Source organism: Pithys albifrons, chromosome 7 (genome assembly GCF_047495875.1).
Source record: "Pithys albifrons albifrons isolate INPA30051 chromosome 7, PitAlb_v1, whole genome shotgun sequence".
In the NCBI taxonomy this organism is placed as follows: domain Eukaryota; kingdom Metazoa; phylum Chordata; class Aves; order Passeriformes; family Thamnophilidae; genus Pithys; species Pithys albifrons.
Window position 1 is genome coordinate 29654005 of NC_092464.1, and position 26040 is coordinate 29680044.

A 26040-nucleotide genomic window follows, 5' to 3' on the forward strand; every position below is an offset into this window, starting at 1 on the left:
AGCCTGTTTCTGCACACAGTGAGTGGGATCCTTTCATACTCGGGTCTCCACCAAGACTTAAAAGGGATTATTTTCTTCCCCATTTAAAATGCAGGTGCAGACTAGGGGGCAGTACAAGCCAAGGATATGAAGGTGTGAAGACAGCTCACTTTTTGAATGGTCAACTCTTGCCAATTTATACAAAAAACTCTCTTCTCCCACTTCATCACATTTTCTAACGTTTTACTGAATAAGCAGGTTGCAAGCTTGCTTTTGTACATGCAGATCCAGAGCTTTTTCCCTAATCTGAGCATTCAGGAAAAACCTAGACACTGCAGTTAGGAAAAAAGATGAAATTCCACCCTCCAGACACACACAGGTACCTCTAATGCCCATGTGTTATGCAAATCCTCAAAGCAGGATAATAAGTAATACTTAAAAGGAGTATTAACCTTGTGCTAGACACTTTCCCAACCATAAGATGACAAACAAGGAAAATGGAGGAATAGTTTCTTTTTCATTTTGTACTGGGAAGTATGCCAGATCTGTTCATGGTGGGAGCTTGAGAAAAGATAAACAGGGCTGAAGGAAGATGGAATTACCACCTGAATTTTGGCATAACAATTGTGTCACAAGAGTGTCAGCTCACACGTTCATGAATCTGTATTTCAGGATATTTAAAAGATACATTGGCATAATAAAAACAAAAAATAATGGATTGCTTTTATATTCATATCAAGGCCTAATTCATAACAATCAGAGTACTACCTCTCCCAGCATCCTGTGGAAAGAAAAGCAACTACCAACATTTACAGAAAATCCACAAGAATCACAAGCATATAGTGCTGAACCCAGACCATGGAGTTTAATTCCTCACCTATAGCAATGAGTCACATCCTACTCTCCACTACATTATATTCCCCCTCCAGAGCACATCCTACAGCAGTTCTAGAGAGCCAAAAATTCACAACCAATCACTGTCTGACCTCCAACCTCTTGGTGGATTTTTTATTATCATTATTTTTAATTACCTCTGACATTTCACTTATTCACCCATAAATATCTTTTGGATATTCAGAAATTAAAATTAAGTAAAAATTCTCAAGTGGATTCCCTCATTTCCATCTTCTGAGCTCTTCAGGTTAAGAAGATTTTTCAGAAAGTCTATTATCTCATCACATCTAAAGTAAAACAGGAAGAGGCTTGCGCTATTTGCATGTGCCTCAATAAAATTACCAGACTAAATGAGTCAACCTCACCTCATATCAGGACATTATTCTTGCCAGTATACAAGAAATCAGTCTTTCAAACAACAGGAACTTATTATGAACAATAACAAACTGAAAACAATATAAGCAAGCTCCTATAATTTTATGGGACCCTAGACATTCCATATCAGGAAGCTTCATTACAGCTGAAGTTGTTTTCAGGTGAATTTTGTCAACAAAATATATATTTGAGTATGAGAAGGAATGACAACATCTTGGTTTGTTAAGATTAACTTTGATCTTCTACAAATTCAGTGTCCACTCAGAAAATTAAAAGACACAAAGTAAAGGAGCACCTCTTACTGCTAAAAAGATAAAAGACACTGTTATGAAAGAAGCATATAGAAATAACAAATGATCTAGTTTATTTACAGACAACTTGGAAGGCAAGGAATGAGTCATAATCACATGAACTATCTATTTTCAATTCGTGTTATGTTGTCTGCAGGTATTAGACTAGAATCAACAGGAAGATGGAACAGAAAAATATGACAAAAGCTATTGCTTTTGCTATTTTTTTAAGGCAAGTAAAGGCAGGATTTTAATATCCTGCTTTCCCAACCCTGCTTAAAAAATAAGAAAAAACAACTGACAGAATGGCAAAAAATGTTTTCTGTAAAATTCACAAGAAGAGAATATTTTTCCCTTAATCGCTGGGTATCAATTCCCTTTGCAATCAACACAAGCTGTGATAAGAAAAAGAGCAGAGCCTCATCCAGTCACTTGACAGTTCCTAACATTTTCTACTTTTCACTAGGGTGAAATGAAATTTGTTTCATGCTGCATAATCAATATGGTACTGAATTTCTAGTCAGGTAAACAATGACATTTTCTCACAAGCAAGAACAAGCCTAGAAAACTCCACCACCACCCAACCCTCTTCCCCAGACCCCTTTGGCATATATAAGAACATTGCAATTTATTGTATTTCTATGGGAATACAGATTTTCCTGCAAAGAAAACCTTGTGTCTCCAACCACTAATAACAAAAGTCAGGCATCATCTGATTATAATGAAATTCCCATAAATCTGAAACACTTTAAATGTAAAATTATTTCCATATACTTTCAATTGCTAATATAAAATCTACTTAACAAGTCCATTCCAATATACTGAGTTCAGACAAGTTCATTATAAAATGCAGATCAAAGCAGCACTTCAAAAGGCAGGAAAGGGTCAGATAAATAAAGACAGTACAATCATATGATTTCAATACACCCTCCAAAAGTGATCAGCAAATGTAGATGATGAAGAGATGATGAGACCTGCTGTCTTTTCTTCTAACAAGTTTAAATTCATCTTCCCATGCAACAGTAAAGACAGTAGTACACTGATGTCCAAAGTGATAACATATTAGGATTATTATTACACAATACACATAGAATCATCATAAAGAATAGGACTGGGTTTTACTTTTGCACATTGCAGTAATTTTAACAGCATGAATCTTGAGACATCTGTCCCAATTTACCCACCATGGTTCCAAAGTAGTGAGTTACCTGTCTACGCACTGCTGACTCAGAAAATTCTGTCTGTTCTCTTGCAAGTCTTCACTTATCCCCTAGATTCTCTGCTAGCAAGTCTGGCTGATGTCCTGCTCCATGGCTAAGCTGACCCCTATGACTACCAAACCGAGCTGAACTGTTAAAAAAGAAATGCAGCACAACCTTGTTTTCTAACATGGACTATTTCAGTGATGTTATGCACAGTAATTTTTTCAGGACTGAGTGGGCTGTGAACTGCAGCATGGTATAGAAAAGAGAAGACAGAAGCTTGTGAAGTCAGCTCTGCTGCTGAAGAAACTAACAAAAGATGCTCACTGAGAGAAGAGGCAGAAGCAATATCAGTCACGGCTAAGAGAAACCTCCTTTTTAAAAGAATTCTATAAAACAGGAGATGAAAAGTCCATAGAACTTCCAATTATTAGAAGTCTTAGAAAGAAAAAATCTTCAACATCCTCAGTTGAGACATTTTGCCACAGTCTGAGGCATGTTTTTTTGAAGGACAATGCTGAAGTGAGTTTTCAGAGTTCCTTTCTTTATGCTCTGACCCTTCAGAATCTGGCCTTGGCCAAAAGGTCAGTCCAGTGGGGTGGGAGAATCTGAGAAGCTTGGAGTCTATTGTTTTAGAATACACCTGGTGCTGAAGGAGCATTCCTCATCCACCATAAACTCAGAATTACTATGAGACTTACTATTAACTCAATTTTATGTAGCATCTGGGGAATCTTCTGAGAATATACTCATTAGTCAAGGTCTACTTAATGACCTCTGATGTAACTCGAATCATCAGTTCATATTGGCTCGGCCTTTTGCTGACAGGGACCATGTCACGTACCCCGCAGGGCGGCTGGAAGCCTCCAGTGGACAATGGGGCGATTGGCTGACACCGGCCACCAGGGCCCAGGCAGAACAATGCAGCTGCTGCAGAGGTTGGCCCTGCTGAAGGAAACGCACTTCACCCAGGTTGTCTAAGGGGAGGGACACTGAAGCAATGGAAATTCCCCAGCAGTACAGGAGAACAAAAGAAGAGGTGCTGGAAGCTGCTGTTAAAAAGAGATAGGCTCTCCCTCTAAAACCGCCAGCTGCCAGACTTGCACAACTTCTTCCAGGGCCTTAAAGAAGATAGGAGGGTCCCTCACTGACAGAAACCAACTCTGTTCTGCAGGATGTGATCACTCAGGAAGCATAGTTAAAAACTACTCCCTTACAGAGTGCCAGAGCTTTACAGCTCCCCACAATTCCCCACTGGAGGGCACAGGGTTGAGTGCACAGCTGCTGCTGAGGGACCTGCTCAGGCCAGGGGCGCCCCAGGAGCCAGCAGAGCCCCCCACACTAGAACCAGTCACAAGTCACCCCACTGCCCTGCAGTCAGGACCTGGGCCCCACACCAGCACCATCTCCTTTGTTTTCCCATGGATCTGGAATTCTCTAGATTTCTTCCCCTGATTAAAAGGTGGGGCTGCTGAAGAAATTAGTTTACAGAGCCTCCAAATTCCTTACAGCCGTTGTCATTTGTCTGCAACAGGAGTATGTGCGAGGCCAGGGCGTGGGGAAGGGTGTGCTGCGCCACGGCTGGGGCTCGGCACTGCTCTGGGACCACCAAAGCCCCCTTACTAGCAGGAGTAACTCTGCAAGGACTCTGCACCTGGAGAGGAAACTTGGGGAGTAATCCACATATGCTGGATTAAAATATCTGGTAAAAATCCTTCAAACCGACACATATCCTTCCCTAAAAGAATGTTTAAAATAAACCCTGTGATTTTACAGCTTACTTTTTTAGTAGTACAGCCTGAAAAAGGGTAGTTTTACTGAAGCAAAGGGAAAAGTTACATTGAGTTATAAATTCATCAAAATGCCACAAAAAAGAGCAGTGGCTAAGTAGTCCTGTTGACTGTCATGGCTTTTGGATCAGACCCAGAAGAATGCTGGAATAAGTGTTGAAACATTTTATTTTCTAACCTTTTAGTAGCTACTGCAAACAATGGAAAATACCAGCACATACTTAGAATAACTCTATCCTTTGCAAAATGAGATCACACCTAAAAATACTTCCTTTTGTTTCTGCAAAACTTCAGTTTATGATAATAGCTATTACACATAGAGTGAAGAGGAAAAAATACCTACCCAAATCCTGGGTAAAAATTTGATATTCCATAGTAGAGTTTCTACTACAGAAAAAATTCTAAAATCTGTAATGATTCAGACTATTTATGAAATAGTAGAATGAAAAATCCAATTATTGCATGAATAACATGAAATAAGGTAGTAAAAAGGCCAGGGGGTTGAGTTACCAAATTACTGCCCACATCCAGGAAAAGCTACATGGTGATGATAATTCTTTGTATCAAAATTAAATCAAATATGAAGAAACAACAGAAAATTGTATCCGAATTTTAGTTTTTCAGTTTGAAACAATAAGTGCTATTATTTACATCCCCACACATAAACCCACGCAGCTTAAATTTCCTGCAACGTAGATGGGCTATTAATTCTTAACTTTGATCTAAGTTTGAATCACCAGGCCCTTTTCTAGTACAAAGGTTTTGTCTGCTTGTACCACCAGCTTTTACAAGGCCCTTACATCTCAACATGTAAAGGTATTTTTCAGGACTCTTTAACACCACCTCCTACACTTAAATTTCCTCAGTAACTTCCAATGCAGCTGATTTTTGCAGCTGTGTTGCTGTGCTATGGATTTCATCAGTTTCTGACTAGAGAAAAAGAGTTTTGGTTAAACTAAAATCTCCATTTAGAGTGATTTTCTACAATGTTATATCAGTTCCCTACTAACCAGCAGAGATCTAACAGCAAACGATACTCTTCTGAAGAAGAGTAATTAACATTTACAGAAAACCTTCTTAAGAGAAGTGCAGCATTTTCTTACGGTTTCCTCAACTCCATTACATATAGAATTGGTTTGTATTTTAATACTAAAACCCACTGAGATGTATTTCAAAGTGTGCAGTCCCCTGAGAACACAGAAAAACAGAGAAGAGTAAATACGAAGTTGCTGCAAGAACAGAAATACATTCAACGGCTTTAGAGAGTTCAGAGATTACCCTGTTCCCTTGTCTGCCAGTGGGAATGTTACCACTGACTCCAGTAAAGGCACAGCCAAGCTAGTGATTTTCTAACACTTGAAGGCAATTATTTTAAAACGCAGGGATAGCCTCCTGCTCTGGCCCAGTTCTCAGTCTGAGGCTGTAGCCCTGCCAGCACTGTTAATGTCATTGTTTGTCAAGCATATTCCCAGTCTCGCGTACACCCACGCAGGGCTCCCAACTCCCAGCTATGATGTCCCCCTAATCCATTGTTCCAGCTCCCCCTGCTTCCTCGCCTCCCGCCCAGTCCCCAACCATTGTTGTTCCCCTACACCCACCCTGCATTGTTCTCAGCCTGCCTGCCATCTTCACCTGGGAGGGACTCTTCCTCCCTCCCACTCCTCACAGCAGCTCAGGCTCCTTTCTTACCTACTTCCACATGTTCTGCTGACCTATTGGCATCAAAGCATTTTCCCTTTCTGAAAGCACATTACATAAAGTACCATTACTAGATCTCACAGCTTCTGTGAGCAGTGGGCACTCCTGTTTGAGAAGCCCAGTCCAAAGTTTTTCAAATAATAAGAAGATTCTTATTTCATTGCTATCAACTTTAGATCTGTCAGAACCACAATTAAGACTGATAGAAAGTATTATTGCATTTTCAGATAGGTTATAAAAACCTAGAGCAAAAATATGTTATCATTACAGAACAGAAATATGTAGTAGGACAGACACATAGATATCAATACTATTACATCATCACCATATATGTACAGAAACAATTGGCATGATTTACATGGGCTCCATTCTTTTGGCCATTTTGCTTTTGACTGTTCTCTGTTTTAATTTTTATTTACTTACTATTTTTTTCTTGTTACTTCACTTTCTCTGTGGTACTGCTTTCAAAACGATACTCCTTCCTTTCAAAATAATGTTTACTATCTAGACTATGATGTATAAACTGTTTTCCATGCTCAAAGTAAAAGTGTGTCATTGCTAACCCTTGGGAAGAAGAGCAGCTATATATGTTTATAGTAAAATAAGTTTAGAAACAAAAACAAATATTTCATTTTATTAATAGACAATTAATATATTTTGTATTTTAAAACATGAAAATCTTGTGAAATCTTACCATGGCTTATACGATGAAAGCAGTAATATACAAAGTCCACTCCCAAAAGTGTCAAATACCATGTCCATGGCGAGTCCCAGGGAAGTTCAAAGAGTCTGTAGTTATTCCACACATAGATGTAACTAATTAAGTCAACACTTCTGAATAAAACACTGAAATAGAGATCCAAAAAGTTTTATCAATATTTTTGTCAACTTTAATTTCAGAACCTTTTTACTATGTATTTATCAGCTGGGAATCTTCATGTAATACATAAAACCAGTGCCCACATTCTGCAACCTTGTCAAGTAATACTACTGTTGACTTCAGTAGAACCTTTGCTTAACACCTACAAAGTTTCTAAAACTAACTTTCACCCATTCATCACCCTTTAAGCATGCTCAAGGGCTGAAGCACTCCTGTGCTCTCCAAGTGTTATGGTGTTCCTATTTTCCCAAACCTGGAAGAAACCCATCCTTGCTAACTCACAAGTCACAAGTGACTGAAGCATAGCACCAATGATGCTCAAACACCAGTGCACAACATTAAAATACCTTGACTACTTCCATTACAAGGAAGGACATGGAACGGCACAGGGCTTTTGAGAGCAGGGAAATATTCAATCTGCTCAGCATATCACTTCACTTTAAAAGAGGATAAATATAGCAGGAGAAGCCAAAGCCCAGTGCCTTTAAAAAGATTGAAACAGCAGGGTTACCAGAAAGGGATAGAAGAAATCATCAACTCATAAAGACACAAAAGCCATCAGACAGCAGCTTTTATTGCTGTTGAGGTCCTGGCCTACAGGGCCCGAGTAGCTACCCTTGACCTAATATAGGTCAGCAGTGAGACCAGGAGGAGGAGAAAGAAAGCCCTGGGATGGGCAGGTCAAACCCAGTGGTAACTCTCCACAGCTGTTTGGGTTAATACAAATTTGGGTTGCCAAAGTCACACCCTCCCCTCAGTATCCCACCACCTTATTTCACTAATTGGGATCTTGACTCATCTCAACAAATTGCTTTGATTTTGCGAGTGAGTTTTTGGATGGATGAGAAAGCTTTAAACATAGCAAATGAGAGCTGAGAGGCTGGAGGCACTGGGGTGGCCCACATGACAATTGCCTTAGGTAGCTGGGAAATGGTGCCTCAGCTGCAGATTGACATGTATTTAGACTGGCATTTTCATAGAAGAAACTAGTCCACAACAGGATTTGCAGCAGCTTCCTCACCTCCTCCTGATACTCTCCTTTGTGATGTTGCTAAAAATGTAGTGAAACAATGGTGAACTGAACTGCATCAGCCTCTCAAAAGCAGAGACCAGAAAAAAAAGTAGGGAAAAGATACTAATTGTAGGAAAGAACACATATTCTTTTTTTATATATCAATGAATTAAATGCACCCCAGCTTAGGGCCTAAGAGTCAGAAATAAGATAATCATTAGCACCATCCTCTACACACATACCAAAAAAATGCAGTTCTCAGATGTTTTGCTGCTGGCATTTTTCAGGGAGGTAAATAGACAAATTATTAGCAACACCTTTGTACAAAGTTATGCGAGACTTTGAAAATCTGTAATATATATTCCTGGTTGAAGGAAGACTGAGGGATTCAAATTCAGGTGCTTCCAAAGGACAGTTCAGATGCCATACTGCAAGATGGTACTTGAATAGAGGTGGTAACAAATTGCATGCAGGTGTCACAGCCTCACAAAATCTCTGCTGAAAGACAGAACAATACCTCTCTTTTGCTTTAGTCTCATCTGGAACTTCTCCTTACATTGAAATCAGCTAAAAGATACTCCATGCAACTCTGTCCATGTCTGCTTATTCTTGTCTCAGTACAAATTCTCAATGATATTTCTTCCAAAACCCTGCCTCTTTTTCTTTGTTATTTTTTTTCCCCCTGGCTAGATTACTTTTCATATAGTTTACAGCATAGCCACAAAAATACTTGAATCTGCAAAACCAAAAAAGGATGTATGCTCCTTCACCTCTAAAGCCTTGTTTCACACATCTGGAAAAGATCCCTGAAAACGGTCTGACCATGGCCTGTCCTTTTGGGTAGCTACACTGAAACACAAGGGAACCTCAGCAAATTTTCAATTTGCAAGCCATCCCCCCTGCCATAACTGAACTTTGTGGTCACCTCCATCTTTTTGCAGAAACATCAATTCAGAGCTTTTATACTTCTGGCATTAGCACCTCTTCCCATAAGTGTTTTGAATAAGGTTAGAAGAAAACACCTTGACTTCTGTGGTGCTAGTTTCTCTATTAATGAGGAGCAAAGTCATCTGAAAATCCCAAGCTACCAATTCTAGTCTGCAAGCATAGTAACATCATATCCACCACTTTATCCTGAGAGCTGAAGCATTACAAGCTGTCGTTGCTCAGGAAGAAGAGAAATAGTATCTTTTCCACAGCCAGGTGCACCTCTTACCTGCAACTCATTCCTACCTTTACTATAATTGTACTGGGTTTTTATTTGGACAAATACAAGACACAACAAAAAATAGTGAAATTTCATTTCAGCAGCTCACCCATGAAGAACTTCTCTTGACTAGCAAAGACAGGTGTATCTGCAACTTCAAAAACAAATTGGCTATGCCCAGAAGGTGGACTATACACACCTGGAACATGTTTAATTTTCATAAGAGCTGTGTTCTATAAATACTTTTAAAGAAGATTATATGTGTCCAACCAGATTTTTGCAATTCACCTCATGAGGAATCTGTGAAGTTCAGTATAAATTCTCAGTCCATTTCACAACAGGTCAGAAGGGAGCTGATATTATTCAAACACAAAGAAATGGGCATTTCTTAACATCTTTTCAATGACCAGGAAATTTAAAACACCTCTTGCTACATAATGTATCAGTTATTAGGTACTGTTTTCTTACTTTATTCTTTTGCTTTTATTAAAATGTAATGCTTTTGTGGTACGTCCAAAGATATGTGACCTGGAACATTTCCTCCATTTTTGATCAGCTTTCAGTATTTCCCCCTCAAGTTCTTTTTTTTTTTCATTTCCACAGGCTGAGGCCAAGGTGCAAAATTTGACGTAAGCCTGCAACACATTTTTTATATGTGTAATTTGCTGTACATTCTTTCCTTCATGCTTGAATCACAACTCTACAGCACATAACATTAGCTGATTACTGTAATTAATTTAGAGTAATCCATCATATTACTATGCAATGCCGGAGAAAGAAGAGTTGCTTAGCTACATATTTTTAAAAATGTACAGTGTTATAAATAGGAAAGGCCAGAGCTGGCATTCAGTTACAATTCTGAGAGTACACTTGGGAATTCTAAACGTTTAAATTCCCCTTTTTTATTCCCTCAAGTTTCTTTTTCACTTCTTGAAAATACTGAAGAGAACTTAAGAAAACTTTTTCCTCATTTACATGTTGTAACCATAAATGACATCTAGTCCAACCCTCCGCATAAGGAGTAATAAATCCTAAAACAGACTACATAGAAAGCTTTATTATATACATTCCATGTATTTATTTTCTTGGATTTTGAACATTGCTGCTGAAAATTTTCTTTTTACATGCAACATGCACTTGGACAACTGTTTGTCTTTTGAGAGACAGTCCTCGTCTCCTTGTTTCTAAAGTTCATACATACTTTACTCAATGGCGATAATACTTGTTTTTAAAAAATCATTTTCCCCTTCACCTTCCACTGGGTCAGATTATCACTTCCTCCAATTAAAAAATCCAAGAAGGAAATTCTAGGAGATGAACTCTCCATGTGGAAATGAAGATCTACTTATGGTAGATCCCTATGGGAGAGTGAAGGAGCAAAAAGGTGGAGGAAATTCAATCAGAAGAAAAGGTGGTTGCCCATTTCAAAGTATACAAGTCCCATTTTGCTTCCTCCAACTCACAGATCAGCCACAGAGCCTGAAATCACACCTTCAGAAAACTTCTTCCAAGGTGCCCAGGACAGTCACCAAAAAAAGGAAAAGGGTCAGAAACAGAAGCTGTTGTCTCTCTTCAAAAATGGAGGACGATCTCTCTACCAAAAGTGAACACCCCAAGGAAACTACCTCAGCTTTTACCACTACTGCAGTCATCACCTCACATCACACTGGGAACTGACCTGCTGCCCCTCAGCTAAAAACACAACCCTACAGCTGGACCTACAAAAGCTCTGCTCTCAAGGGCTTGCATCCTTGGAGGTCAGACACAGAGGGAAACATGTTAAGACACTCTGGTCACAAGGTTATATTATCATTAAAAATAGTGAGATATTACTAATACAGTTTCCCCTGGTTAAATAAATTCTGTTTTCCTAGCCTGATTCAAACTATATGAATGTAAAGTTTCAAAATGCTGAATAAAGGCAGTTTCTCAATAATTTGAAATTATTCAGACCATTTATGTAACAGCGGGATACATGAATAATTAAATGCTGCATAAGGCTTTGTTTCAGACTAGAAAGCATAAGGATTTCCATTTTCAGAGCTTTCTTTTCCAGATGAAAAACTGGCTCCAGTCACAATTGAAATAAACATTCTGATAACACAATTTCAGTAAAGACAAGAAAGGTGGAAGGAGGTAGAGGAGCCTTGAGAAAAGGTCCATTTGCAAAACAAAGCAAATCTGCTGCAACTGAAATCCCCTTTTATTTCCTGTACAGGTGCCAGGTCTTGAACTGACACCCAATTTATTACTTTGTCAGATGACTTATTAGGGTTGACACAAATTGAGCTGAAATATGCCTGACACACTGTAGTCAAGGCTTTTTTCACACTTCAGCACAAAGCCAAACTTTCCACAAGGTGGAGGGAAAGGGAAAGGGAGCTGTGGGAGTTCTATTCCCTGTTTTCTATCATCAAGATGAATATGATCTCTTCTCCCATTCTTAATATGCAAAACCAGTCACGAAATAACCCAAGGCTAAAAAATAATTCACCAAAATGATACAGCTGGGAAATTATTATCAGGCTCTGGAAAGCCCTTGATTACAGGAAATAGCACCTACATTTTAAGAAAATGTTCCCACCAGACACAAAAGCTGAATCAAAGCCCCTCCTCTTCCTCAGTATGGCCTTCTTCTCCAGTGTTTTAGCCTAAACAATACCAACCTTCAGTTCTTCTCAAAGAGAAAATAAAATATCAAATGCAAAATTAAGCCAAATGCAGGTGACTCGGGTATCCTTCCTAGTTCTATTGTACACAGTATCGCATAGTATTTTGCCTGACTGACCCTTTATTCACCAAACCTGTTTCTGTTGCACTTCACTTTTTATCCTCTAATTTATGAAACTAATATTAATTTACAGTAGTACGTGGAATAAAACAGGAGATGACAGGTTTTGAAAGAAAAATAACAGAATCAGTGGTACATTTTTTATTACTAAGCCTGGTTCCTGCTACATAATTTAAGTCACTTGTTTATCTTTGTTCGTTCATACATAAATAAGCAATCAAACATACAGGAAACTTAAGTATTTTATGAGAAGTTCCACTGCCTTCAGTAATAAAATCCACCATAGTAACACATTATGCCTTAAAGTTATGGAAGAACTTCAGGTACTTTTAATTACATTTTATCTTTACAAGATTAAAAAGCCTAGTTTAAAACCTTCGGTACATCTGAGCTTCTGGAATTGCAGCTTACTACTCCTCTTTCACGGGAATGGAAGTTTTATTTTTTTATAGCTATTTATACCTGCCCAGCACACTGGTCAGTAAACTCTATTCCAGTAACTTCAGCATACACAATGATGAAAGATGGTTAGAATTTCTTTCCAATCTAGGGTCTGATTTTGGCCTGTCCTACTTGGTTGTTCCACTGAAGTGAGCAAATCTGCATTACAGTTTATGTGAGATTAGGAAGAAGCTTGTAATATTCTCAACGGTCACCTACAAACAAGTAATGAGCAAAGACAAAAGGGTATTCTGTTGAACTCAGATTGCTCCAGATAGATTCAGAAGAACTAAAGGAACCAGTAACATTTCCTATAGTCTATAAAAGTACAGTGAAATAGCTTCAGTGAGACATTATAGCATATCAAATCATGAAACGAGGAAAAATATTTACACGAGAATTTGTATTGAACTCCCTTGGTCATACTTCTGAACATTTAAAAAGATTTCTTTTCTCCATGATACCCAGTGGTGAAAAAAGGCTATTCTTTTCAGACCTGTAACACTGACTTACAGAATCACTGGCACATTTTTCCCCAATTTCCATAACTTCTAAGTGTTGACCCAAGAAACTAGGTTGGCCAGCTCTAAAAATGCTACCCCTGTGCTCCATCTAGTGGAATTCTGACTTAAGATTAATTCATCTTTTAGCAGAGACATACTTCAGTCGGAAAGATACTCAGTGCCAAAGCAGTTTCTTAGTTTTTTCAAAATGTGTGAAAACTGACACAATTTATCTTAAATCGAAATACAAAATATAGAATAAAAAATACTTAAGGGATTTGAGAAATTGGTGTCGTTTGTGAGCTACAGAGACTACTGAACTTAATTGATAACATTTTCCATAGGGCAAACTCAGTTCACAGTATGTACTTTCACAGAAGAGCACAAATGTATTTGAAAATGAACTCAGACAGCTTCTCTTTGCTTCTAAAGATAGGGCAGGGGAAAAGTTGGGCTCTGACATAAAGGGCAGCCACCAAGCCATTCTGGCCCCACTGTATAGAAAAAGGCAATAATGCAATACTAAGGATGTAGACAAACATGCATTCCATGTAAGAGGTTACAACCTAAAAGAGTAATTGGATCCCAGGTTTGTGTGAAATACAGCAGTCTCTAGAACATTATGGCAGGTATGGACTATCAACTGTTTCAGTGAATTAGTTTGATAGTATCTCAACTCTTCCAAGTCCTTCCTTTTAATGTGAGGTAGTTTATATGCCATGTTATTAGCAACGTCAGAGTTTTAAAGTCTGGCTCAGAGCTTCCCTTAGTCATCACAGAAAAGCAGCACTGTCTAGAGCTGATCACTAGTACTCCTGTGCTGTGCCAGCAACCATGTCCACATTTGTGCCCTCCAGCCTGCTTCAAACAAATGGAACCAAAGTATCAAATTTTTACAGTTTAAATCTCTGAAGATAATGCTACTGATGTGCCTGGGAAGGAATCACCACAAAGTTCAATTAGTTAAATGGGATTAGGGAGGTTGTCATGGGCACCCGACAGCAGGTAGGATGCACCAGCATCTTTACTGGGTACAGCTGGGTTTGGGCTTGCTGGAGGACACACCATGATCTACACTAAATTTATAAAACTGTTAAACTGATGCAATAAGAAGATATTTTATCCACACAGCAATTACTAACTTACTGATTTAGTCCTACTCAATTCATCAATGCAAATCAGATTTTAAAAAAACCCAAAAACTAATTACACCAAACAAAAACTGTTGAGGTAAGGCAGTTACTGTCATGAGCTTAACTGAACCAATTTTAAAAGTCTCCTTCCAGGGTCAAGTTCACTCACTGAAAATCCTACCAGATCCTGCTGCACAGCCCTACCACCTTACTGAAATTTTTTGTCCTACTCTGACTGCTTTACCTACAGAAGATTTACTGAGTTATTTCAAAACCTGCTCCTCTAACAAAGCTGTGAGGGCTGTGACCTTTGGAAAAATATGGGAACAATTAACACTGTATATGGGACAGTGAAGCCAGGAGAACACTCTCATGAAATAATGTAACAACACAGTGCTACTTGCAAAGTAGGAGGAATGGGGAGGTAAGTAGATTCTGCCTCTTCAGGCTTGTTATCTAAAAAAATTATATTTTTTGGAAACATCTATTGACAGTGTATTAAATTGCCACAGCTAGCTGCTGCAGGCGTGATCATGACTGAACCTATAGCCTAACAGCTCTTGGCTGCCCCATTCCCACTCCCAGACAATTTGCTTGTCTCTCTGTCTTAAGCAAATACCTTTTTGCTCATACAGTGAACCAAAGTAACTCCACTTGTGATCAGATGAGCACCTTAACCAACACAAGAGAAAGGGAGGACTATGTAAGTAAGTACAGGAAAGACTAAAGTGCAGTAGCCAGAAGTTTGGTTGGTTTAAGGGTATGGCATGGCACAGCAGCTTTACTCCCTATTTAACTAGGTTAAGTGATCACCTTTCCAGTTTGGCCCCATCTGCTCATCACTGCCCTAAGTATGTTGGCTACCAGCCCTCAGACCTTCCATCATGATTGTGTGCATAGTTGCTCCCTGATTTGGCTCTGTCAAAATTAATGCAGCTGAGCTTAAACACCTCTTTTATAGTTCTTGGGGGGCTTTTGTTTCTGCTTTTAGCATGTCAGGACGAGGTTAGCGAGCAATTAAATGTGCAGCTATGTTGGCAGATCTGAGGGGGCAGCTGGATCAGAAGCAACACATCTGATCATGCTCTAAACAAACATCTGTTGAAAACCTTAGTCAAACAGATGTGGGAAAAAATGTACCTAATAAGTCTGGAAGTGAAAATATAATTTATGGGAAACTGCATGTATCAAATTTTCTTCTAAGAAATGGAATCACTAATTTATGAGATTGTAATTGTCAATTGTCACACATGAAGTATCTAGTAGATACTTCAGGAACCAGCACATACTTCAAATGGATAAATCCATGCAGGCAATTATTTTGTGTTCTGTCAGGACACAACCAGCTCCACACGGTTGTGCACAGCTTGCACTAAACCAAACTCAGTGTATTCTAATAAGCACTGCATATTGCTACTACTAAAATTTTAAAGCCTTTGGATTCAAATTGCAATTTTACATATGCTTTAAGGCAGATAACTCAATAATGCTACAAAAGCATTGATTCTTTCTTGTCCTGTAACCCTGGCTGCATTTTCCCAAGCCCATTTCTTGTGATAGCAAAGATTTTGCATAGACATTGTAAGAATTGATGCATGTTACTGTGATGGGAGGATGCTGGACCTGCTTTCTGGGCCACTTCACCACAGGGCAACACAAATGCTGATGCTGGCAAAAGGAGAGCAAAGTTAGAGAGGGAGGAACAAACAACCAGAAGTATCAGCCAGTCAGACATGGTTCATTTGGCAGCATTGCTGGTCTAAAATCTACATGAAACTGACTCATCAAACCAGCTTCTGAAAAAAAAAAAGATTATTTAAAAATCAGTCTACAGCAGAAACAGGATTTGTACTCCTTTGAGTCAACTATTGCTGATGTGTAGATATCTTAAGATACATAATAGTACCAACCAATCAAAAAGCATTTTCTCATTCCCTTCTCATGATCAACACTTCAGAGAACTCTGATTCAAAAATCAAAGCAAATAATGTATACAGATTGGAATGTTCTCTTTAGAAATGAAGAAGTCCATTGTGCACTTGACTGACTGAATTGTGTTAGGCCTTATACATATGTACACTTGTACACTGTAGAATTGTGTCGTGGAGCTGAACACTAAAAATTGGCAACTGAGCATAACCATAAAGAATGGAGACTTTCCCAACTAGTTTGAAAATATACCTACCTCAGTTATCCCCCAAACACTTTTTTTGATTTATGTTTTGCTGCTTTAAAACAAGAAATGGGTCAATATGAAATAATGCACATACTTGTATAGTGGATATTTATACCCAAAATAAACTTTCTCTTGGGAGAATATTTTTATAACAGCATTTAAAATCTCCTGGCAATGGTTAGCTAGAAAATTTATTTATTTATTTAAAGTTCTCAGGAATTTTTTAACCACCAACATTTAGGATGCTGCGAGTAAGCTTAGTAATTCAAGTTTCTCCCTTTCCTCCAAATTCCTTTCCATTGCATGTAACATTTAGTACTCACACATGCAGAGGAATGCATGGTATGCATTAAGGCAGAGAAAAATATATTTAAGAAATGCATGGGCTACTTTACAAGGGACAATGTGTACACAGAAAGCAATTCAACTTACTACATGCTGTTGAGTCTAATAAGCCTGAAAACAAAACACATTGCCTTGTCTGACTAGACTTTTCCTCTTACACCTACATTTTTAATATTTGCCATACAAATATCAACAATTTATGATTTGCAATTTCTCAACAATGAGGTATGAAACACTAAATAAATACTGTTTTCCCTCAAGATACACAATACTTCTGTTATACAGACTGTGAAATGGAAAAAAATACTTAAAAGCTGAATCTGGTTTGTGACTCCTAATTTTGTCATTAAATGTAAAGACCTCTTAACCATGACACATTTGAAGCTTCATTTTAACTAATAGACTGAAGCCCACCATTTTAAACTCAACCACAGATTTTTTTAAGGAAGTGGCAAACCATTGCTGCTAGTTGAGAAAATGAAAATTAGTCCCTGGGAGAGGATACAATCAATGGTGTGTTAATCTAACCTTCAGCTGTTAATGATTTGCACTACTATTTCCCTTGATGCTGTGGGTTTTGCTGAAATATTGTTTTAGCAGTTTCTGTCAGCTTTCTCTACCTTTTTTCTGCCTGAAAGGGAAAGACTGAAGTAAAAGTCTTAGCAACAGATTTGGCCTGTGCTATTTTTTCCCTTTTTTTTTCTGACCCAGTTCTTTCACACTATGGAAGCAGAAGACAGAATGGTAACCTGTTGTGGTTTTTTTTAGTTCAAGTCTTTTTATCCAATCAGTTCACAACTCCTCTTACTTACAAAAGAGGTGTTACATGAAGTAGTCACCATTAGAATTGTAATATTAACATGAGACTAAATAATTTAGGAATTCTGTATTTTGCCTGCTTCTTTCACATTCAACCAAAAATCTGAAAGTTTTACAAGTCTCTTTTTTGGAAAGAACTGCTGAGGAGGGTCTTGTATATACATCCAGACATGAGAGCTGCACAAGCAATGTGGAAGAGACTTCTTCTGCTGGTGTAGCAATAAATAAGTGTACTGATCTTGCAGATTTGTCTGATCATGCAAACTTTGAGTCCTTAAGGACCATTCCATTCACTCAGTTGAAACAACTGTGCAAAAGAAAACTGCATAACCCGCAAGCCAAATTCTGCAGCAAAGTACTGAGTGCCAAAACAATAAAAGTACTCAGCACCTTGCAAAACTGCGTTCCACACACACAACACTAGTTTTCTTAGCAAGCATTTCTTCCAGGAAAGAGTGTATCTGAACTGTTTTAGTATTCTTAAAATAAAGCAGAGAGGCCTTGCAAAACCATTCAAACTTACTTTATGAGTATCTTTGTCCCTTTGTTTAACTTAATCAGTGCTAAATATTTCAGAAAAATGGCAAGTATTTAGCATGGTAAATCTGTCAAGTGTAGAAAATTTGGGTTAAGCTGAAATTTCAATATTAGGTTTATGCACAATAGAAGAAGCTGTTATCAGAGTTGTGTGTGGGTTCCCAAAAATCTAATGTATTGATAAGTATTTATCACAGCTTAAAGCATAATGAAAAGTTGAATGTTGCTCCTTTCAGATCATGCTAACAAGTCATTAAGTGTAACAAAATGGTTTGAATATAGGTTGCACACGAGCTGCAAAAATAGCTTCAGAAAATTCTCAAATAACTTAGACATTATGTTTGAATACTATCCATGTTGAAAGCTCATGCCTCTTATTTTCAAACATTTGACAAGTTTTGGAGAGTGTCCTTAAAAGGCTTCATCCATGATATTCACTACTGATAACTAACATAATCCATCAGAAATTGTCTTTGTACCTAATGGACCTTGTTAAAATTTATATTGACTAGAAAGCTTAAAAAAAATTTACCTAATGTGAAACATTCAATAGATTGTATATGGTATGGCCAAACTTCACAAACGAAGAGTTGGGAAGGGCTCTCCCCAGGTGGGGGTGTGCCCTTCAAGCCTGTGCAGTGGATTTTTTAGGTCAGGCACAGCGTGCACAGAACTGGCTCCACCGTTTCAGTCCTGAGGTCCATCTGCCACGGCTGAGCGAGCTTGGACAGTGACAGTGAAGTCCTCAGGACTGTCACAGCACCCAGTACTAACCGGGGCTGACCCTGCTGAGCATCCGAGATGTGACGGGATGGGATGGCAGGGAGGCATTGAACTGCCAGGGGACAGTCCCCACTGAGACTCGAACTCATCACCTTGGGATTCAGAGTCTGGAGTGCTCACCATTACACCACGGGACTGCCTCAATAGATTACAACTGGTTGATTTTCACATTTCAGCAAATGAGTGCTACTAGCCATCAGGGCTTTTTTTTTCCTCCTTCTATTGTTGTTGTGCTCTTTTAATGTATTCTATCAAGAATCTGGATTGAAGGAAAAAAATTCTAGTAAAATTTGCAATGACAAAAATGAGGGATTTCTAAGTAACAAAGACAAAATTTTATGGATTCAGGCTATTTCAGGAGTAGCAAATGTACAATCCATGTATTTCTATGTGGCTAAATATAAGAACATAGTGCCTAAGAATGAGGAATGTAAGCCACAGAATCCAAAAAAGTATTCAGGGATGAAGGATGGCTTAAAGGATCTGGGATATATAAAGGGAAAAACAAGTAGAAATGGAGAACAAATGACTTCATTATTTGGCACTGATGTAGCTATTTCTGAAATATGGAGTGTACTTGAGACACCAACACTAAGAAGGCTGAAAAACTGCAGCAAAATCAGAAAATGAACGGTGGGAATAATTAAGAGACTTGCAAATACACCATACAGCCAAACTCAAATAATAAAAACTTTTCTTCATATAATGAAGAGATTGTATACAATTCGATGGTCACTTGCAAATTCATACATAGGGAATAGAAATGAAATCCTGTCCAAAAAGATGCAATAAAATCTATCATCTGGAAGCTCACATTATGCAAAGGCAGGTCTAAAACATGATATTCCTCAAAAGTAATTAGAACTTCTGACAAACACTTGGAACTATTTATATAAAGAATTTGCTAGACTCCCTGTTACTGGAATCCACAGTTAATTCACAGTGTCTCTTTAAAATATAACTCTTTTCATTGTGAACTAATTCAGGTAAACTTTATAGCATTTATGTCAGAGAGCAGATGAGATGGTCATGTTTGTAACAATTCTCGCAGTAATGAAAACCCCTTGAAGTCAAACATAAGACTATGATTGCATTCAAAGAACTTTGGATAATATGCATATTCATAATTCTGTCAATCTGGTTATATGCACACAAGGCTAATGAAATAGATGTGGTTTGTTGGTTTTGTTTTGTTACCTTCTTTCTGTATTTTAATGAAAGAAAACTCAGATTTTAACATATAGTCTAACATAAGATATGGTCAAGTCAGCTGAAATCCCAAAACTGGCAAAAGGTGACAGCCGAGATCAAATATAGATGAACAGAACGGGAGCTGAACAATATCCTGCAAGTATCATATTTAGCCTTACAGATTAGAAAGCCTTTACACACTTTCCTGAAATTAAGTTGCATAAAGAAAGATCCAGATGCCTTGTTTAATAATTTTGTGTGAGCAGTAACAACTTTAATAAATAATTATCTTTTCTTCCTTCTTAGTGATTAAAAAAAATAATCTAAGATTGCATACATATACTTACTCTGGAAGTCGAGACAGGATACCTAAGGAAAGAGAACTTATGCCATCATTGATCCGACCTGACAGTTTATGCTTCTGAAACCAGCTGACAGCAAATTCCAGCCCAATGAAAGTAATGAAAAATGGAATACTCTGGAAAAAAAAAAAACACAAAAAACAACAGTTTTAAAAAAGTCACAACACAAATAAAATTAGATACACCTTTCCTAACAGCAGCTTATGCAGCCAGATGCTTCTCAGACTGGCTGGCATCTTACTAGCTACTGTGATAAAGCTCCACATGGACCTTACAAACCAGAACAACCAAGCCTACCATTTAATCCACAACACCAGCATAAATCCATTGCAGTAACCTCCAACCACATAGCTGGGGGGTTTTTTTGTTTGTTTTTGTTCTAGTATATTCTGCACATGAACTGTTAAAAGCTATCATAACAAAACACAAAAGTCGTTCCAAACCCGTATTTCTCATATTCAAGTAAATCAGTGAGAACAGCAATGTTTGTGGATTTCTCTAACCACAAGGTAGAACAGAATCTGGTTTTTATTCGATATGTACAAAGTTTTTTAGAATGTGTTCAGCCACTGAATTTGGCATCCAACATTATTACCTGAAAGACATAGTAAAGTGAGTTTCTTTCTACTCAGCATTTCTGTTGCCATGCTTTTTCCTGCAGACAGCAACAGCCTTTCTGTATGCATTTTCATCAGAGAACGCAGTAACTATGCAGCCCATTCTAACCTGTGCAATACAACACATCTTTCTAGACCTAGTAGCAATAATAAAATGTTCCCCTTTTTCTTTTGGATTGTAGGGACTAGAAAATAATTTTCAGCCTTTCTGAAACAAAGTATAACAATGAACAAGACTGAAACATTCCTCACTCAACACTGCTTTAGTCTAGGATTAAATTCTCACTGTCCATCTTGCATTCCCAATCAACTGGCCAGCTGAAAATCCACAACAGAGCCCAATAGTGAAGTGTGACTGTGACTAGTAGTAGGACTTGTAACATTTTACTGACGGTATAATTTTTCACTAGCAGAGAAAGACTGTTAGACCTGTTCTCAAACTTTCATCATCACATGTAGGTTTCTTCACTAACACTGGAGTCCTAACAGCCCTTGTACTTCATGTGTGGAAGGAATGACAAGGCAGCGGCAGCATATTAGCCACAGCCACCAAAATCTAGAAGGCCTGTGGCAAGGAAAATGTGAAGGAGCGATCAGATACCTGTGCATATGAGTGTTCCTTCACCTGCCTCCCTCACTCTGTAGAAAACTTTTAGGTGATCTTTGAGACATTCAGACAACTGCTTTTTGATTACATTAAGGCATAAAATTCACACTGTGTTTTGCAGAGCAAGTGAAATACAAGACCAGTGAGACATTCTGCACCATTATGGGAGATACCACACTGCCAAACTTGACCTGTTAGTCCTCTGCTGCTTGTGGCCCCTTGGAATGATCTGCAAGCACATACAGCTACACGGACTGAAACCCTCCAAACTGCACTGCTGTAGGAGAGAGGCTGCTCCTGCCTATACAACATTTTAATGGAAGAAGCATGTTGCCTGTGCAAATGCCATTGCATTTTGGAGGATGCTCATTTTTTGTTGCCAAGTGAGATATGATCTGGGAATTCCTACCAGGCTGGGACACTAAAGAGACTAAGATGGATATAGACCAGATTGCTCAGTTAAAGAAGAATTGGATGATTCAAACCATGCAAGCAGCAAGAGATTTATAGAGTCTAGGAAATCTGAAAGTTCATAAACTTCAGCAGCACAGGGTTAGGTTACAATAACAGATGAAAAGAGATTAATATCAACGTGACACTTTTTAATTTAGGTGCCTAAATGCTCTGTAACAGCATTTTAGGTATCTAACAGCCTGTTTGTGGCATTTATTAACTAATGATATAAAAAACTTAGAAAGCAAAGGAAGACATATCCCTAAAGCCTAAACAGCACCCAAAAATCCCTCTCAATATCTGAAATCAAAAATAAAGAAATAAATTAAAAACAAACTTCACAACTTTCCATTTGAAATCAATGAAGCATACTAGGAAAATATAAATATTTCTTATTTTGCTCTATCTAGCTGCTTCATTTCTAAGTAGAAAATACTTTTAATGTACTTTTCTTAATTATTATAATCAAAGAACAGACTCCTAATCTCTCAAACAAAAATTGATGACCACAGCTGTACATTCCACCTGAGAAAAAAAGAGTTTTAGTAAGAAAAACTAAGAAATACTTGACCACAATATTAGGAGCTAGGTCTAGCACAGACTACAGTTTGAAGGTATGAAACAGCAGAAGCTGCATAGCAAAGGAAACGGGCTCAGGATAGAAAAAGTGAGATACTTTTTTCATTAAACGAAAACAGTTAATGGGAGATGTACAACATCTGGACTCTATGTGATGATTCACTTTACCCAGCAACCTCTGAACAGTTAAGACACTTGACTTTACACTATTACACACTATAACTGCTTTCTCACTGACTTCACTAAATATATTCTCACTGTAAAGCCGTGAAACAGCCATGCATATGACAGCACTTTTTGACTCACAAATAGGTAGTGTCATAGCAAGGAAGATAAGGAAACATTCAGACAGCCTTAACCTCCTGCCCATCAAGGAGTTTGTAAAAGGAAAGATCTATGGCATACACCTTACTATCTAAGAAATTACTACCTCTCTACCACAGACCAAAGGAATAAACTATGTCAAGACTAGTATGTATTATTTATGTGACCATAACACCTACTGTCCTGGAGCAGGATTGCACTGTGTTAGATGCAGCACAAACAATGCAAAGGCACTCCCTGTCCCAAAGAGCCTGTAGGGTAAGGATGAGATGTAGCACAAAAGAAGGATAGAGGAAATAATTCAGGAAAAAAGGAGACAGTAAGAGACAAAATGGTCTCACCAACCTAACCACTACAGGTTCCTTTTTGTCTTTAAATTAAAATGGCATTGAAGACATTTAAGAACCCACTTAGGATGGGTAGGCTCTGCAACAATTTTTTAGGGTTGCCCCTACAAACAAAATGACACAAAGAAATAGCCACTGTTGGCATCACAGGTTAGAGACAGAAGTCAGATACTTCTGGCAGGTTCTGGTCTTTGTTTTACCCTCTCTCTGCTTCCAGGTGTTCTCTTTCCCCTTCACCCATCACTAGAAATACTCAACGGAGATTTGCATTAGCTTATGGTTTACTTGAATAACTGATCCATAACTTGAAAGCCTTACTCTAAGCACTGAGTAACCAATTCTACAGAATGCAAAGGACCATTTTAAATCAGTTTCTGCTTTATACTGTGGAAAAAAATATTATAAATTGAAACTCAGCATACATTCATAATTTTATTGTTTTACTTGAAAAAGTTTCTATTTGCTTGAAGTCCCAGATTCTTATAAGATTCTCAACTTTCAAATTAAAATAAACATGAAAATTCTGTGCCTCATTATTTAGAAGCCAACCCTAAAATGTGAATTGAGTTTAAATGTGAACTTATTCTTTAGGTTCTCAAGAGACTAAATAGAAAAGAAAAATAGTTTTTATTAAATTTAAAGCATTCATTTTGGGGTTCTCAGCAGAAGGAACAGCGTTCCCTCTTCCAAAGTCTGACTCATGGAAGTCTTTACTGAGCACAAGTGATAATTTCAGACCATGACAAGGTGCAAAATGAGTTTATGGTTCATGAAAACTACATTTGGCAAAGAAAAAGCAGCATTCCATCTGCCTATCTGCAAATTATGAGACAAAAAACAAACAAAAAAAAACAACAAAAAACTCCAACAAAAACCCAAACAAACAAAAAAAACAAACAACCTGAGCACGCAGAGCCTAACCTTTTACTCATAGCAAAGAGGAGGCTTTTAAAATGAAAGGGCAAGTTCTAGTAAAATTTGCAATGACAAAATGCCATAGTTTAGTTACAAAACACTCTGAGGACAGCAGTCCATTGATCAGATGCTGCATGCACTGGCTGGGCTTGCAGCAGCTGTCTGCTTACCCTATCCAAAAGGACAACCTTTGCTGATAACATCCATCAGTGAGGGGCGGTTGCACACTACAATTCCAAGAAAGCTGCTGGCAGTGTTGCACTGCCCAACCCTGCCCAACCCATGACACCCCCGCTGCAGTCCGACAGCACCTTCTGCACAGCAGTCCAAGGTATACCTGGCAGAGAAGCTAGTCAGAACTACCAAGTCCCATGTAAAAAGTTCATATCTTCGGTGAAACTGGGCTAAATTTACTTTGTCAAGGCCAAATAGTGTTTATCTACTTTGTGAACAGCTGACATTGATTGGGTTCAGCAGGAGCTGACTGTCAAGATACCTGCAATAGGCAGGACAGAAGGGAGCAAAGGTACCTTCTTGGAAGTGGATAAGCTGGCAGGGCAGAAGAGGGAGGGATATGCTGCTGCCTGCTGACAAGGGAGTTCTCACCCCTGACCTCTGTACTCTTGCACTGGAGCTTTAGGACACAGCACTGTCCCAGCACAAATATTTGTTCTAAATTCTCTTAAACAATCTCTACTTTTTATTTGAAATAGAAACTTTTTTATTTTTCTTTCTTTTTCTTGTAGCACTTGCCTTAAAGGCACAGAGAGGCCTGACCTTTTGCTTGTTTTAAGAACCATAACAGCCAAACGTAGTATCATCTTTTCTGTTTTACTCAGTTCAGTTTGCTGTAACTGTTCAGCTTGTCAGTACTGTTGGATATAACACTAGTATCAACCCTCAGATATTTGAGGTGCTTCTCTGGAAACTTTAGCTCCTGGTATCAGGAGAAAGCATTTGAGCCTTCATTTAAAAAAACATGAAAATAGAGGGCACAGTTACACTGGCAGCTTACAGGCAGAAAGCCCAGGAGTGAAAGACGCCAGAGAAAGACGAGGTATTTAGGTGTCCTTTCGCGGACATCATTTCCTTGGGCCGACTGTGGCTTTTGGAAGGCACGGAGGTGAGAGGAAGGGACGAGGACGAGGGATGCTGCCGCGGGTGGGAGAGGAGGGGACTCACCTTCTCCACGTAGTCGGGCACCTCCTCCACCGTGCGGAAGGAGCTCTCGCCGGGCGGCAACGCGTAGAAGAGGGCGCGGAGCTGCTGCCCCGGCGCGGTGCCCCGCGGCCCGCTCGCCTCGCTGCCCATGGTCCGGCCGCGCTGCCCCCGCTCCGGTCCGCTCCGTGCGCGCAGCGCGAACCGACCGCAGCGCTCGCCCGCCCCCGGCACCGCAGCGCCCGGCCCGGCGGCCTCGCCTCCTCACCCCGTGCAGCTGCGGGCTTAAGGGCTTCTGTGGGTAAACCGGGCAGTTTCTGGTTTCTCTGCATCACGTTGGTTTGGAGGTTTGCTTGGGTTCAGGGGTTCTTTTTTGTATGTGTCACCATTGCCTGATCCACTTCTGGAAGTTGAGAAAAAGCTCTCCGTGCACACCTGCCCTACCCACTGCACATCCCAGCTCCCCCCACCCTCAGATACCAGAACCTCAAAAATCAGCAGAGCTCAAGCTTTCTTTTCTCACTTTTAGACAGATTTCCACACAAAAATAAAAATTATTGCTCAGGTTTTGACTTCTGCAGAAGAAATAAAAATTTTAAGTGTTTTGAGAAATAAGCCAAAGTGTGCTTTGT

At 38.8% G+C, this 26040-nt stretch overlaps 1 protein-coding gene across 1 annotated transcript in view; it reads right to left on the reverse strand.

The window, feature by feature from the left end:
* AGMO (alkylglycerol monooxygenase) overlaps positions 1–25679 on the reverse strand; it is a 183304-nt gene extending 157625 nt beyond the window's left edge. The window contains exons 1-3 of the mRNA XM_071559974.1: positions 25433–25679; positions 20394–20524; positions 6923–7074 (exon numbers count right to left, since the gene is read on the reverse strand). Of these exons, the coding sequence (XP_071416075.1) occupies positions 6923–7074; positions 20394–20524; positions 25433–25561 (412 nt within the window). The 5' untranslated portion in view covers positions 25562–25679. The remainder of the gene's footprint in view (positions 1–6922; positions 7075–20393; positions 20525–25432) is intronic.
* Between the last annotated feature and the right edge of the window lie 361 nt (positions 25680–26040).